This window comes from Trichechus manatus, unplaced genomic scaffold, assembly GCF_000243295.1.
Source record: "Trichechus manatus latirostris isolate Lorelei unplaced genomic scaffold, TriManLat1.0 scaffold00008, whole genome shotgun sequence".
NCBI lineage: Eukaryota > Metazoa > Chordata > Mammalia > Sirenia > Trichechidae > Trichechus > Trichechus manatus.
In genome coordinates this window covers 32,346,849-32,359,330 of record NW_004443944.1, presented here as the reverse complement: position 1 = coordinate 32,359,330, position 12,482 = coordinate 32,346,849, and the positions used below count along the sequence as shown (strand labels likewise).

At 47.7% G+C, this 12,482-nt stretch overlaps 2 protein-coding genes across 2 annotated transcripts in view; one reads left to right on the top strand and one right to left on the bottom strand.

Moving 5' to 3' along the window:
- Positions 1-4,888: 4,888 nt before the first annotated feature.
- DEFB124 (defensin beta 124) lies at positions 4,889-9,499 on the bottom strand. The gene is made up of 2 exons (XM_023742136.1): positions 9,442-9,499; positions 4,889-5,121 (listed from the first exon to the last, which is right to left on the bottom strand). The coding sequence occupies exons 1-2, from the start codon at positions 9,497-9,499 to the stop codon at positions 4,964-4,966; spliced, it is 216 nt and encodes a 71-aa protein (XP_023597904.1). The 3' UTR covers positions 4,889-4,963.
- Positions 9,500-11,865: 2,366 nt separating this feature from the next.
- Positions 11,866-12,482, top strand: part of REM1 (RRAD and GEM like GTPase 1) — an 8,036-nt gene continuing 7,419 nt past the window's right edge. The window contains exon 1 of the mRNA XM_004370479.1: positions 11,866-11,934. The gene's annotated coding sequence lies outside the window, so the exon portion shown is untranslated. The remainder of the gene's footprint in view (positions 11,935-12,482) is intronic.

Below are 12,482 nucleotides of genomic sequence, written 5' to 3'. Positions count from 1 at the left end.
CCTGCGGCTGCCTCCTGTTTGTCTGACCTCTGGTTCTTGGGACTTGAGCTATCAACTTATCTACTGATCTTGGGATTCGTCGATCTTCACAGCCTGTGAGCTGGAGCCCTGCTCTCCAACCTGCCGATCTTGGGTTTGTCAGCCCCTGCAGCTACAAGAATCAGGAGAAACCTTGTGGTCTTGCCTGCCAATCTTGGGATTTGCTGATATTCACAGCCTGTGAGCAAAAGCCCTGCTTTCCGACTGGCCGATCTTGGATTCAACAGCCCCTGTGGCTGCGTGAATCAGGAGAAGCCTGTATTCTGATCCACAGACTTGGGACGTTCCTGCCTCTACAATCATGTGAGCTCTTTCCTTGATATAAATCTCTGTATATACATATTTATACACTTTACTGGTTTTGCTTCTCTAGAGAAGCCAGCCTAAGACAGCACCCAACAACAACAACATTACTCAGCCATTCGATAATTCTATAGGGAGTGCCTGTGCTCTGAAATAGGTCTTCTGAGCACCCATCCAGAGCAAAAATCCCTCTCTAGCATCCCCCACCCACCTGGCCTCACCTTGCACATATCCAGTACCAGGGAGCTACCTTCCTCTGGAAGCTTCCCCTTCACACTGCTGGCCTAACTCTACCAATTTGTGGCTATCATTCTATCAAGGAACAGCCTTGACTTGAGGTCCAAAGATCTAAGTCCAAGCTTGGTTCTGTCCTTTGGGGACTGTGTGACCTTGGACAAGTCACTCTCCCTCTCTGGGCTTGGGAAGCTCATCGTGAGGTACCTTGGAGAATCTTCCATGCTAGAATTTCCTTGTCTCCTTGACTTGTTAGGTGTCTTCTTATTACTTAAAACCAAGCCAGTTGCTATTGAGTCAGTTCTGACTAATGGCAACCCACGTGTTGCAGAATAGAACTGCGCTTCATAGGGCTTTGGAAGGAGATCTACAGGCCTTTCTTCCAAGGCGCCTCTGGGTGGACTCAAACCTCCAGCCTTCCAGTTAGTAGTCAAGACCTTAACCATTTGTGCCAGTTGGGGTCTCTGCTCTTATTACTTAGAAGGCTGGATATAGCCTCAAATGAAGGTCCATTTGGACACTGGGTGGGAAATGGCCATGCATGTGCAAGGTGTAAGTTTCAGAAAACTATCTAGTCTGTCTCATCTTGGCTTTGGCCCTCAGAAGGCCAATGGCTGCCTCTGACATCATACACTGAGAGAACACAGCATCACTCTGCAGCATCCCTGGTAAACATGCATTAGCTGAATCCAATCCTGAGGAAACATCAGATAAACTCAAACTGAGGGACATTCCACAAAATAACTGGCCTGGACTCTTCAAAAATGTCAGCATCATGAAAGATTGAGGGGCTGTTCCACAGTAAAGAAAATCAAAGAAACATGACCACTGAACATAATGCAGGATCTGGGGATTTTCTTTTGCTATAAAGGACTTCATTGGAGTAGCTGGTGAAATCTGAATAAGGCCTGAAGATTAGACAATAGTATTTTATCAGTGTTGATTTCCTGATTTTTATAATTGTGCTGTGCCTATATCAGAAAACTCCTTTGTTTTTAGGAAAAATCCACTGAAGTATTCAGGTGTAAAGGGGAATCATATCTGCAATTTACTTTCAAATAGTTCAGAAAATATGAGATGTGTGTGTGTGTTTGTGGAGAGAGAGAGGGTAAAGGTGATAAAATGTTAATATTTGGGAAAACTGGAAGAAGAGTATATGGGAATTATTTGTACTGTTCTTGCAGCTTTTCTGTAAGTATGAAGTTTCATGGGGAAGAAAAAGAGAGGCAGAGAGGAGAAGGAGGAGGAGAAGAAAGAAAAGGAGGAGAAGGGTCAGCGTCCAGTGTCCTGCCTCTTGGTCTATAGAAGTGACAGTAATTTTAGCAGCTTTTGTTTACAGAGCTCTTAGAAAGTGTCAGATGATCTCATTTGACCCCACACCTACCCTATTAGGAGCTGTCCTTATTCCCATTTTGCAGAGAAGGAACTTGAGGACCAGACACAGGAAATGACTTGCCCTAGGTCACACAACCTGTACGTGGCAGAGCTGGGGTGTGCATATGAGTCTGTCTGACTCCCCACTCCCAACAATCATCACCATCTTCACTAAAAAGGGGTCACAAATTTACTCACACTACATCTCAGACTATGCAAAGAAAATGTAGCTTCTCCATTCTTTCTAAAACAAGTGAAGGGAGAGGGGATCAGGGTGCAGAACTAATTTCGTTCAATCAGTTTAAAACTTGGTTCAATTCAACAAATCAAGCATTCTCTTGAGGTTTCTCGAGTTGGAGGGATGCGGTCTCTGGTATAATTGCTCATTCTTTCAGATTCCCCCTTTCCCGACTCCTCCAAATATGGCAGCCGGGGTAAGGCTGAGGAGATTTGAGGGTATGGTGCTGATTGGCACCTGCTGAGGCCTGGGTGGCTTGGGCCTGCCACTGGAAGCATCCACTGGCTTTCAGGCTATGGCCGTTGCTGGTGAACAGCTCCGGTCCCTCTCTGACTCACTGAGGCCTAGTGGTGGCACCAGGTTAAGGTCACCTCACTGCATCTCTCTGTGGCTCTGTTGACCTCTCTGGGGTTCTTACCTGTCCTCTTTCTAGGCTCCACACCAGGGCTTTAAATCAGTTCTTCCCAGTTCAGTTATGGCCGAGGAAGTGAAACTGGAACAGACCCGAACTTTCAAAATTTGGGTAAACCAGAACAGTAACCAGAATGGGGAAAATTACAGGTTAAAGCCCTGCTGGAAACTTAATCTCCCTCTTAGAAAACAAGGGAAGCGTATGCATTACATAGCAATCAAATCTCTTGCCCATCAGATTTTGAGCAGAGTTGAAGACAGGCTGTGCCCTCCTCAAAGATGGCGGCTAACTGGGCCACTTTGATTTGTGTGTCTTGCTCTCCACAGTCCTGCCAATAATCTGATCTCATGCATCAGACTCCTGAAAGGGCTCACTATGCCTCTTCTGAGTCTCCCATTCTAGGGCTTCAACACATAATTTTCCCTGTTCCAGTTATCATTCCAGATCACTTAAATTTTAAAAATTCAGGTCTGTTTTGGTTTTGCTGCATTGGGCATGACTGAACCGGTTCAAATCAGTTCTAAGCCCTTCTCCAGATCACCAAGCTTACCTCACCCCCATAACAGTGGGCCCTAAAACAGGCCCACTGGCTCCCAGCCCAACATTCAGACCAGAAAGAAATGAGAGAGGTTCAGGAACAGGACTGTATTCAGGTGGAACATTTTGTTATTAAAATAATACAATGTTTTCAGCACAATTGGAAGAGCGTAGTCAATGTCACTGAACTGTGTATGTAGAAATTTTTGAAATGGTGTATCTTTGGCTATGTGTATTTTCACCAAAAAAAAAGGTTGAGAAGTTAGAGGGTTAATATGTTGTGGCGTTGTTAACCAATGTCATAAAACAACATGTGTACTACTGTTACATGAGAAACTATTTGTTCTGTGAGCCTTCACCTGAAGTACAATAAAATATAAAATAATAATAATAATACAATGTTTCTATCATGGTTGACAAAAATCTTCTCTCCAACCCCCTTGGGGACCCCGCTCGTCCACCCCAGCTGCCTCTGGCCCACCCCCAGGTCCTTCTCATACCAGAAACTAAAGGGTTAACACCTGCCCGAGCAGGTAGCTTCCAAGACCCTGCTCCAGCCACTTCATCAGTACCCTTTCTGATGTGACATATTTTGAATGTCTTATAGCCTGACTGTGCAGGATCTGCCTCTCTTACCTGGGCTGAGGTCAAGTCCACCCTGAATAGTTATCTTCCCCAAAAGACTCAAAGGGCAGTGGGCAACAGCCTTTCTGCTCTTGGCATTCCCCTCAGCTTATCCAACATGTCTCCCTCTTTTGGGACTCAATCTCAGGGAGGAGATGGGCAGACACTGAGGGTCTTCCCTAACTCCCTTGCTCCCAGCTCAAGCCTACTATAAAAGACTGGAAAAGCTAAACACTTTCTTTCCAAACCTCTCTTACAGCTAGGATAGGTCACGTGACAGAGTTCTGGCCAATGAGATGTAAGCAGGAGTCAGCTAAGGGAAGTTGCAGGGAAAGTTTTTATTTTCCTAATAAAGGGAGAAACATAGTTGGTACCACCCTCCCCCCCCCCACTTCCTGCTTTAAACAAGGACATAAACCCTGAAGTTTTGGTAGCTATATCGTGACCCTGAGAGAAAGGCCAAGAGGATCCCAGAGATGCTTGCTCTGCCTACCTCCAGGTAATACCTGCAAGTCCAGCTTCCTGTTATTTTCAGCTGGCTGCAATCTTAACTGAGACAGAGTAACTAGAAGGCATGTCTGCCTACCTCCTCCCTCCTGGGCACCATCTCTTCTCTCTGCCTTCCTGTCCCTACATTGCCTTGGGCCCAGAAGAGGCAGACTTTTTCCTCTATCTCCGCTTCCTATTTACATGAAAACTTTACTTTCATAAGACTTTATGGTCCAGTTCACCTAGATAGACTCTTGAAATGCTAAAAGAGGAGATAAAGGAACACAGAAAATCCCATTCACTCCCAAGAGTGCCTGCCTTTCACGCCAAATGCCCTGCTGCAACATCTCATTCTGAATGCCAGGCTTATTATTAACTCTACCTTTCTTTTTTGCATTCCTGTTGTCAAGTCCTAATTTCCTAAAATTATAACTACCCCCATTTTATGGATGAGGAGATTGAGGAGACTTATGCAGGTTGAGTAACTTTTCCGGAGTTGGGCAGAAGAAAGTGATGTAGCCAGGACTGGAACCATTTACGATAGTCATTAGTACCCACTCTCCCCAGGCACCTCACCTCCCTTCACCCACCCAGGTGTCTACTTCCTCACCCAGGGCCCACCCTCTCTGGGGGTGGGGGAAGCAGCAAAAGGAGACAGACAGCCAGGCAGCGTGTGTTTTATTGGAGAACTAGGGGGCCAGTCCCAGAACCAGCTAGGAATATTCACCCTTGGGGCGCGGTGGAGGCTTGAGCGTGTAGGGGAGACAGCACAGGGAAGCATCCGGGCACAGGTGCATGTAGGCTTCTTGCCGGGTACAGTAATTTCGGCAGGCCCCTTGGCCCTTCCAGCACCGTTTGAATTCACTTCTCCCTATGCAGAGGAAGACCACAGGTTAGACCACTGGTCGTAAGTTTGACCACAGATCAAGGGTTAGGTCATAAGCCACAGGTTAGATCACTGGCTAGACCACTGGTCACAAGTTAGCTCTCTGGTCGTTTGTTAGACCATAGGACATAGAGCAGCCCATGGGTGGCAGGTTAGACCACTGGTCACTAGTTAGCCTACTAATCACCAGTTAGCCCTCTGGTTGTTCATTAGACCGCTGGCCATAGAGCAGCTGTGTGTTATAAATTAGGCCATAGGACATGAGCTAGACCACAAGTCTCAGGTCAGACCACAGGTCAAGGGTTAGACCACTGGTATCAGTGAGATTATTGGTTACAATTTAGACCACAGGTCTCAGGTCAGGTTAGACCCTTAAAAAAAAAAAACCCCACTGCCGTCGAGTCAGTTTTGGTTAGCAGCCAAATGCTTTAACCACCAGGACTTCTGCTAGATTGCTAGTAGGTATAAATTAGACCACAAATCTCAGTCCAGATTAGCCTACAGGACACATGTTAGACCAAAGCCAAGCCAAGCCAGTTGCCATTGAGTTGCACTGGTTAGAAATTAGAGATAAATGTCTTGTCCAGGTTAACCCACACACCAGGCACACTCTAAGTGCTTTCCATAACAACACTTTACGATTATAGTTGCTTTTATTACAATCCTTGCTTTACAAGTAAAGAAACTGAGGTACATATAGGTTAACAACCTTGCCTAAGGTCATAGCCATATAAAGAGCAGAACTAGGATTCAAAACCAGACAACCTGGTTCCAGAGTTTACACTTGTAACCATTACACAGACTGCCTTTCACACATACCAAAAAAAAAACAGTTCCCATCAAGTCGATTCCGACTCATAGCAACCCTATAGGACAGAGTAGAACTGCCCCATAGGGTTTCCAAGGAGTGGCTGGTGGATTCGAACTGCAACCTTTTGGTTACCAGCCATAGCTTGTAACCACTTAGGGACCTATTTAATGTGAGGGTTTCGTGAAGGAATTTCTAACCATGAGCCATGAAAAAGGCAAGAGTTTGGGAATCAGGTCCTGTACCCTCTCCAAGGGTCTTTCATCACAGCATGGGGAGGGGCCACTCTTTCATTTATTCACTCAACAAAGATGGGACACAATGATCAAGATGACCATGGTCCATGCCCTCAAGAGGCTTCCAGCCAGTGCGGAAGACAGTTAAAATCCTAGCAAATAAATAAAATAAGTAGCATTTGTGGTAAGTGCCCTGAAAGAAACGAACAGGGTGATGTGGTGGCCAATTAGAGTGGGGTGTGAGGAAGTGAGGAGAGACTGGCATATCTGTTACAATGACCTTTCCAGACAGAAGGCCTCAGTCAAGCACAGGCCGTACTCGAAGAACCAGGGCTGAGTGGGAGGGTGGAGGGGAAATTCTTCCCCTCTCCCTGGATTAAAAGAGATCCCATGGAGACAGAGTAGCAGGGGCAGGGGTCTGGGGACTATGGTTTCAGGGGACATCTAGGTCAAGTGGCATAACAAAGTTTATGAAGAAAATGTTCTACATCCCACTTTGGTGAGTGGCGTCTCGGGTCTTAAAAGCTAGCGAGCGGCCATCTAAGATACATCAATTGGTCCCAACCCACCTGGAGCAAAGGAGAGTGAAGAACATCAAAGACAAACGGAAAATATTAGCCCAAGAGACAGAAAGGGCCACATAGACCAGAGACTCCATCAGCCTGAGACCAGAAGAACCAGATGGTGCCTGGCTACCACCGATGACCGCCCTGAGAGGGAACACAACAGAGTCCCTGACGGAGCAGGAGGAAAGTAGGGTGCAGAGCTCAAATTCTAGTAAAAAGACTAGACTTAATGGTCTGAGACTGGAGGGACCCCAGAAGACATGGCCCCCAGACTCTCCGTTAGCTGAGAACTAAAACCATTCCCGAAGCCAACTCTTCAGACAAAGACTAGACTGGACTGTGGGACATAAAATGATACTCGTGAAGAGAGTGCTTCTTAGCTCAAGTAGATACGTGAGACTAAATGGGCAGCTCCTGTCCTGAGGCGAGATGAGAAGGCAAAAAAGGGACAGGAGCTGGTTGAATGGACATGGGAACTCTGGGGTAGAAAGGAGGCGTGTGCTGTTATATTATAGGGAGAGCAGCTAGGGTCACATAGCAGTATGTGTATAAATTTTTGTATGAGAAACTGACTTGAACTATAAACTTTCACTTAAAGCACAATTTAAAAAAAAAAGAGAGAGATCCCACAGAATCCAAATAATGCCTTGAGCCTATCCACAGATTTTATTCAACCAACTAGCCCATCCTGCCATCCTGCCATGGTAGAGAAGCTTTGAATGATAGAGTGCTGACCTGAAAATCTCCCTGAGGCAGAGAATCCACACTCACAGGAGGGCGTGTGGTATCAGGAGGGTGGGTAGTATGATGGTTCACAGTATGGTTTTGAGCTCAGACTGCCTTGACTCAAATCCCAGCTCTGTCAGGTACCAGCTGAGTGACCTTGGCCTCAGATTCCTCATCTAGAAGACTCAGTACTTACAGGGGACTCAACCATTTTAGCACAGTGCCTGGCACATAGTGAGTGCTCAATTAGTGGAATTTGAAATTATCAGATTGACAGTTCAGACAGTTGGAGCCACCAGGATCCACTCTCATTTTACAGATAAAGAAAGGAAAGGACTTGCCCAATGTCTCTTAGCCAGTAAGTGGTGGGTCTGGAACCAGAACCCAAGACCCTGACTCCAAACAAGGGCAGCTCCTATAATAACTATTCTTTTTCTGCACCTACTGATGTGATCATACAATTTTCTACTTTAGCCTGCTGATATGATGAATTACATGAATTGAATGAGGCTTGTATATCTGGGATAAATCCACTTGGTCATGGCCTATAATTATTTTTATACATTGTTGGATACAATTTGCTAATATTTTGTTGAGGATTTTTGCATCTATGTTCATGAGGGATATTGGTCTACAATTTTTCTTCCTAGTATTATCTTTGTGTGATTTCAGTATTAGGGTAACGCTGGCCTCCTAGAATGAGATAGGAAGTGTTCCCTCAATCTTCTATTTTTTTGGAAGAATATAATAACTATTCTTAACACAGCATCATATTTGAACTTCCCAACAACCTTGAGATACTATTATTTTCTCCTCTATGGTCTGCTCTCCCCTCCTCATATCTTTGACCTCATCTCCCACCCTTGTCTCCCCCACTTTCCTCCGTGTGCTGCCCACTCCAGGCACCCTGGGCTCCTTGCTGCTCCTCAAACACGCCTAGCATCCTCCTGCCTCAGGCCTGCCTGCTCCCTCTGCCTGGAACAGTTGTTCCTTGAATAACCCAAAAACCATTGCCATCGAGTCGATTCCCACTCATAGCAACCCTATAGGACAGAGCAAAACTGCCCCATAGGGTTTTCAAGGAGTGCCTGGTGGATTCGAACTGCCGACCTTTTGGTTAGCAGCCAAACTCTTAACCATTATGCCACCAGAGTTTCCCCTTTATTCAGATCTCTGCTCCAACCCACCTTATATAAAATGATAAGACATCTGGGATCTACTTCAAAATAATTCACTGGAGGGGGGGGCAGTGAATAAAGAAACAGGATTGATTCAAGTTGATAGTTGTTGAGGTTGGGTTTATACTCTGCTTTCTATTTTTATTTATGTTTGAAATTTTCTAAAATAAAAAGATTTCTTTTAAAAATTTACCTCTTTCTATTATTCTCTATTTTTGCATAGGTTTAAATTTTTTCCATAATAAAGTTAAAAAAAAAAAACTCACCTTGTTCATTATATTATTCTCTCTGCTTTCATGTATGTTTGAAATTTTCCAAATTAAAAAATTTTTTAAAACTCACTTTTTCAAAGTCTTCCTTGACCACACCCATCAGCACTCCCATCAACCCCCCCCACACACACACCACTCTAACCCCTTACCCTGTTTTTATTCTTCTTAGCCCTTATCACCACCTTATATAAGATATGTTCATCTGTTTATTTTCTGTCTCCATCATCCAAAATGTCAGCTCCATGAAAGGACTTCATTTTCTTCCACTGCTAGATCTATAGCCATTGTAACAGTGCCTGGCACACAGTAAATATTTTTCAAATGGATTGTTTGTTGAGTGAATCCCAACTTACAGATTAGGAAATGGAGGCTCAGGCTGATTGAGCTACTTGCTCTAAGCCACCCAGCAAGTCAGTGGTGGGGCCAAAGCTTAAACACTGGTCTAGGCACCTCTGTCCTCCAGAACCTGGAAGCCTCGTCCTCATTTCTACACATACACATTCACACAGGTGATGTTACCTGGTGGCACATGACCCAGGACCAGGAGAGCCACAATGAGCAGAAGCAGCTGTGTCATGGCCACAGAGCTCCAGGGGAGGCCTCTGGGAAGAACACAGGAGAGTAGCCCAGCATTCTGAGCCTCGCTACCTACCGCCCAAGCTTTATTGGGCTGCAGATCAAGGCAGGGCTGTGGGCAGCAGACATAAGTGGAAGTCTGAGGCCGTGTGGTCCCAAAGCGGTAGTTGGATCCCCGCCAGCATGTGAAGAACTTGTCAGCCACACCCGTGGGGAAGCTGCTGAGCTCTGAAGCTGGGGACAAAACTTTCTGAGGCAATGCCTGGGGTCAGAAACTGGACATCTTCTTCACCTGGGAGGGTAGGAAAAGCTTTGGTTTCAGAAAGATCTAGTTCAATCTCAGCATCTCCTCCAAATCGCTGTGAGACCTTGGATGAGTCACTTAACCTCTCTGAGCCCCAGGCTGTCACCTATGAAATGAAGGCCACAATCTCTCCCTTGCAAAGCACAATAAATGGAGGTTTCCCTTCCTGATGTCAAGAAGCCAAGACCAGACACAATAACCCATTCAAACAAGCATGTATTTAGGTCTACTCTGAGAGGAAGATAGTAATAGTAGAGGTTTAAATGAAATACTGTAGTTCTCAAAAGTGCTCCCAGATGAGCAGCATCAGCAACACTTGGAACTTGTTAGACATGCAAATTCTCAAGCCCCACCCCAAACCTACTGATTCAGAAGCTCTGAGGGTGGGTCCCAGCAAGATGTGTTTTAATAAGCCCTCCAGGCGGTTCCAATGCATTGCTAAAGTCTGGGAGCCACTGAGATAATATTTGTACAGAGTTTAGACCAGTGCCTGGTACACAGGCACCTGAGTTGCATCAGGAAAGATAAGTGGGGGAAAGGGCATTCCAGGCAGAAGGACCAGAATGTGCCTGGAAGCGTGGGGCACGGCCAGAGGAAGGGGTCTGCTGGGAGGAGAGGCTGAAATGACCCTGAGGAGGGCGGAGGAGTCAGAGCATGAATGCCAAGTTTGGACTCTGGGATTGTAGACAACTGAAAGTTGAGACCTGTTCAGGTTTGGGTTTTAAATAAAGAAACTGAAATGCAAAGAGGGGAAGTGAGTAACTGAGTTGCAGAGCTGGGACTCAAAGCCAAGTCACCCTGCTCCTGGACAATGAACAGTGCTACTCCGCTCACAGCCCATCTTGCAGGTGGGATGGGGAAGCTCAGAGAGCCTGGCCAGGGGCGGAAGCCAGGCATGAGGAGTTTAGGTGTTTGCCCAGGACCCTGTGGAGGCTGAGCCAGTCTGCCAGGCTGCTGTGGAAATTGTTCCAAGCTAGACACCTGAACCCCTTCAGCCATGACAATGAGCCCCACCAGCAGGTACAGCCTGGTCTCCACTAGTCCTACACACAGCCTAAAGGGAGCCCCCGCCCCCCACTCAAAAAGCCTGATGCTGGCCCCATGGATGGCCCACATCACCAGGTCCCTACAGCCCACTTTCATACCGAGGTCACAATGTCTCTTTCCTCCTCCCACATCCCTAGGAAGATCAGGAGCCATGGACCTTCCTCCTCCCACATCCCTAGGAAGATCAGGAGCGGTGGACCGTGATGGAAAGGGACAGCTGGCTAGGAGGCAAAGAGCTGCGTCCTAGACCCTGCTAAACCTCAGTCTGCTCATCCTTTTAGTGTTGTGTGAAGATTAAATTAGCTATCAATCCAGGCAAAGTGCTCACAACCATGCCAAGCACAGGGCAAATGCTGGGCAAATATTCATCAGAGAGAAGACAGACGTCTTTCAGGGCACAGGAAAGCCCTGCCGCATAACTCGTGCTTACCTTTATGAGGGTATTTGGTGATTGAATGAACGGATGACACCAAAATAAGATATCAGAACTCTTCAGTGCAAACGTCCTGGGCTCCCTCCTCCCCCAAGCCACGTCCCAAAATTAATTCCCCATCCAGAGCAGAATTTCTCAAAGTAGGTCCACAAACTACCTGCATCAGAATCACTTGGGAAACTTGTTTAAGATGCAGATTGCTGAATACCGGCCTCCAGAACTGCTGAATCCGCCCCTTGAGAGTGAGACCTGAGAACCTGAACATTCATCAAACTCCCCTTTTGGTTACTGTGAGGGTTAAAGGGGGGGATCCATTGATGGAGTGGATAGATGTGGGGTGCAGAAGGGGGCCGAGATCCAGGAATCCTGAGTCCCATTCTTCCTCTCTCGCGCCCCTCACCCCGGGATTGGACTTGAGGGTCAATTGACCCCTGCTCTCTGAGAAAAGTCACTGCGCCGCCAACGCCTTGGGGCGGGGACCCCGGGGCTGTCCTAATGGGGCGGAGCTGGATGGGCCAGGGTGGAGGCTCCTCCCCCGGCCGGAGCCGCTGGGCGGGACAAGCCTGAGGGGCCGTGCGCCGAGGCGGGTGGTACAGCCTGAAGGAACCCTCAACGGAGGCGGCCCGGGACCCTGGACCCTTCCCACGCCCAGGTAAAGCCCCGCGCAACCCGCCGCCAAGTTAGTCGAGTTGGCGCGGAGTTCGCCAGGCGCCTGCATGGGGGCGCTGCCGCGCAGTCAGGAGCAAAGGGGACCCCCGAAACGTTGCCCCGGGATTGAAGGTCCTTGGACCCGGGGCCGGAGGGTTGAGTAGTCTGGGACAGGAACACCTGCGATCGGGGGCTCACATCCACGACCTTCGGGTTGGGGAAGATCGGACCCAACTCCAGGAATGGCACATTTGTTCCTGGGCCCTATGGGCTTCCCATCTCCCCGACAGGACCCTGTCCTGTCACCAAACCTGTGGCCGGACCGGCTCGCAGCCCCTGCCTCCGACGGCGGCTGGAAGCTGTCTCACCAGCCGCTCCTGAATTTTTCACGCAGGGAGCAGGCTGGGCACGCCGTTCCCATGGCACCAAGGCTCTCGAGTTACAGCCAGAGGGAACCCCCAGGCCCCTCGCCCTCAGGGGCACCAACCTACCCCACCCTGCCTCCCCCTCAGGCCGTGTGGGATCGGGCAGCAGAAGTGAACAACCACCCAC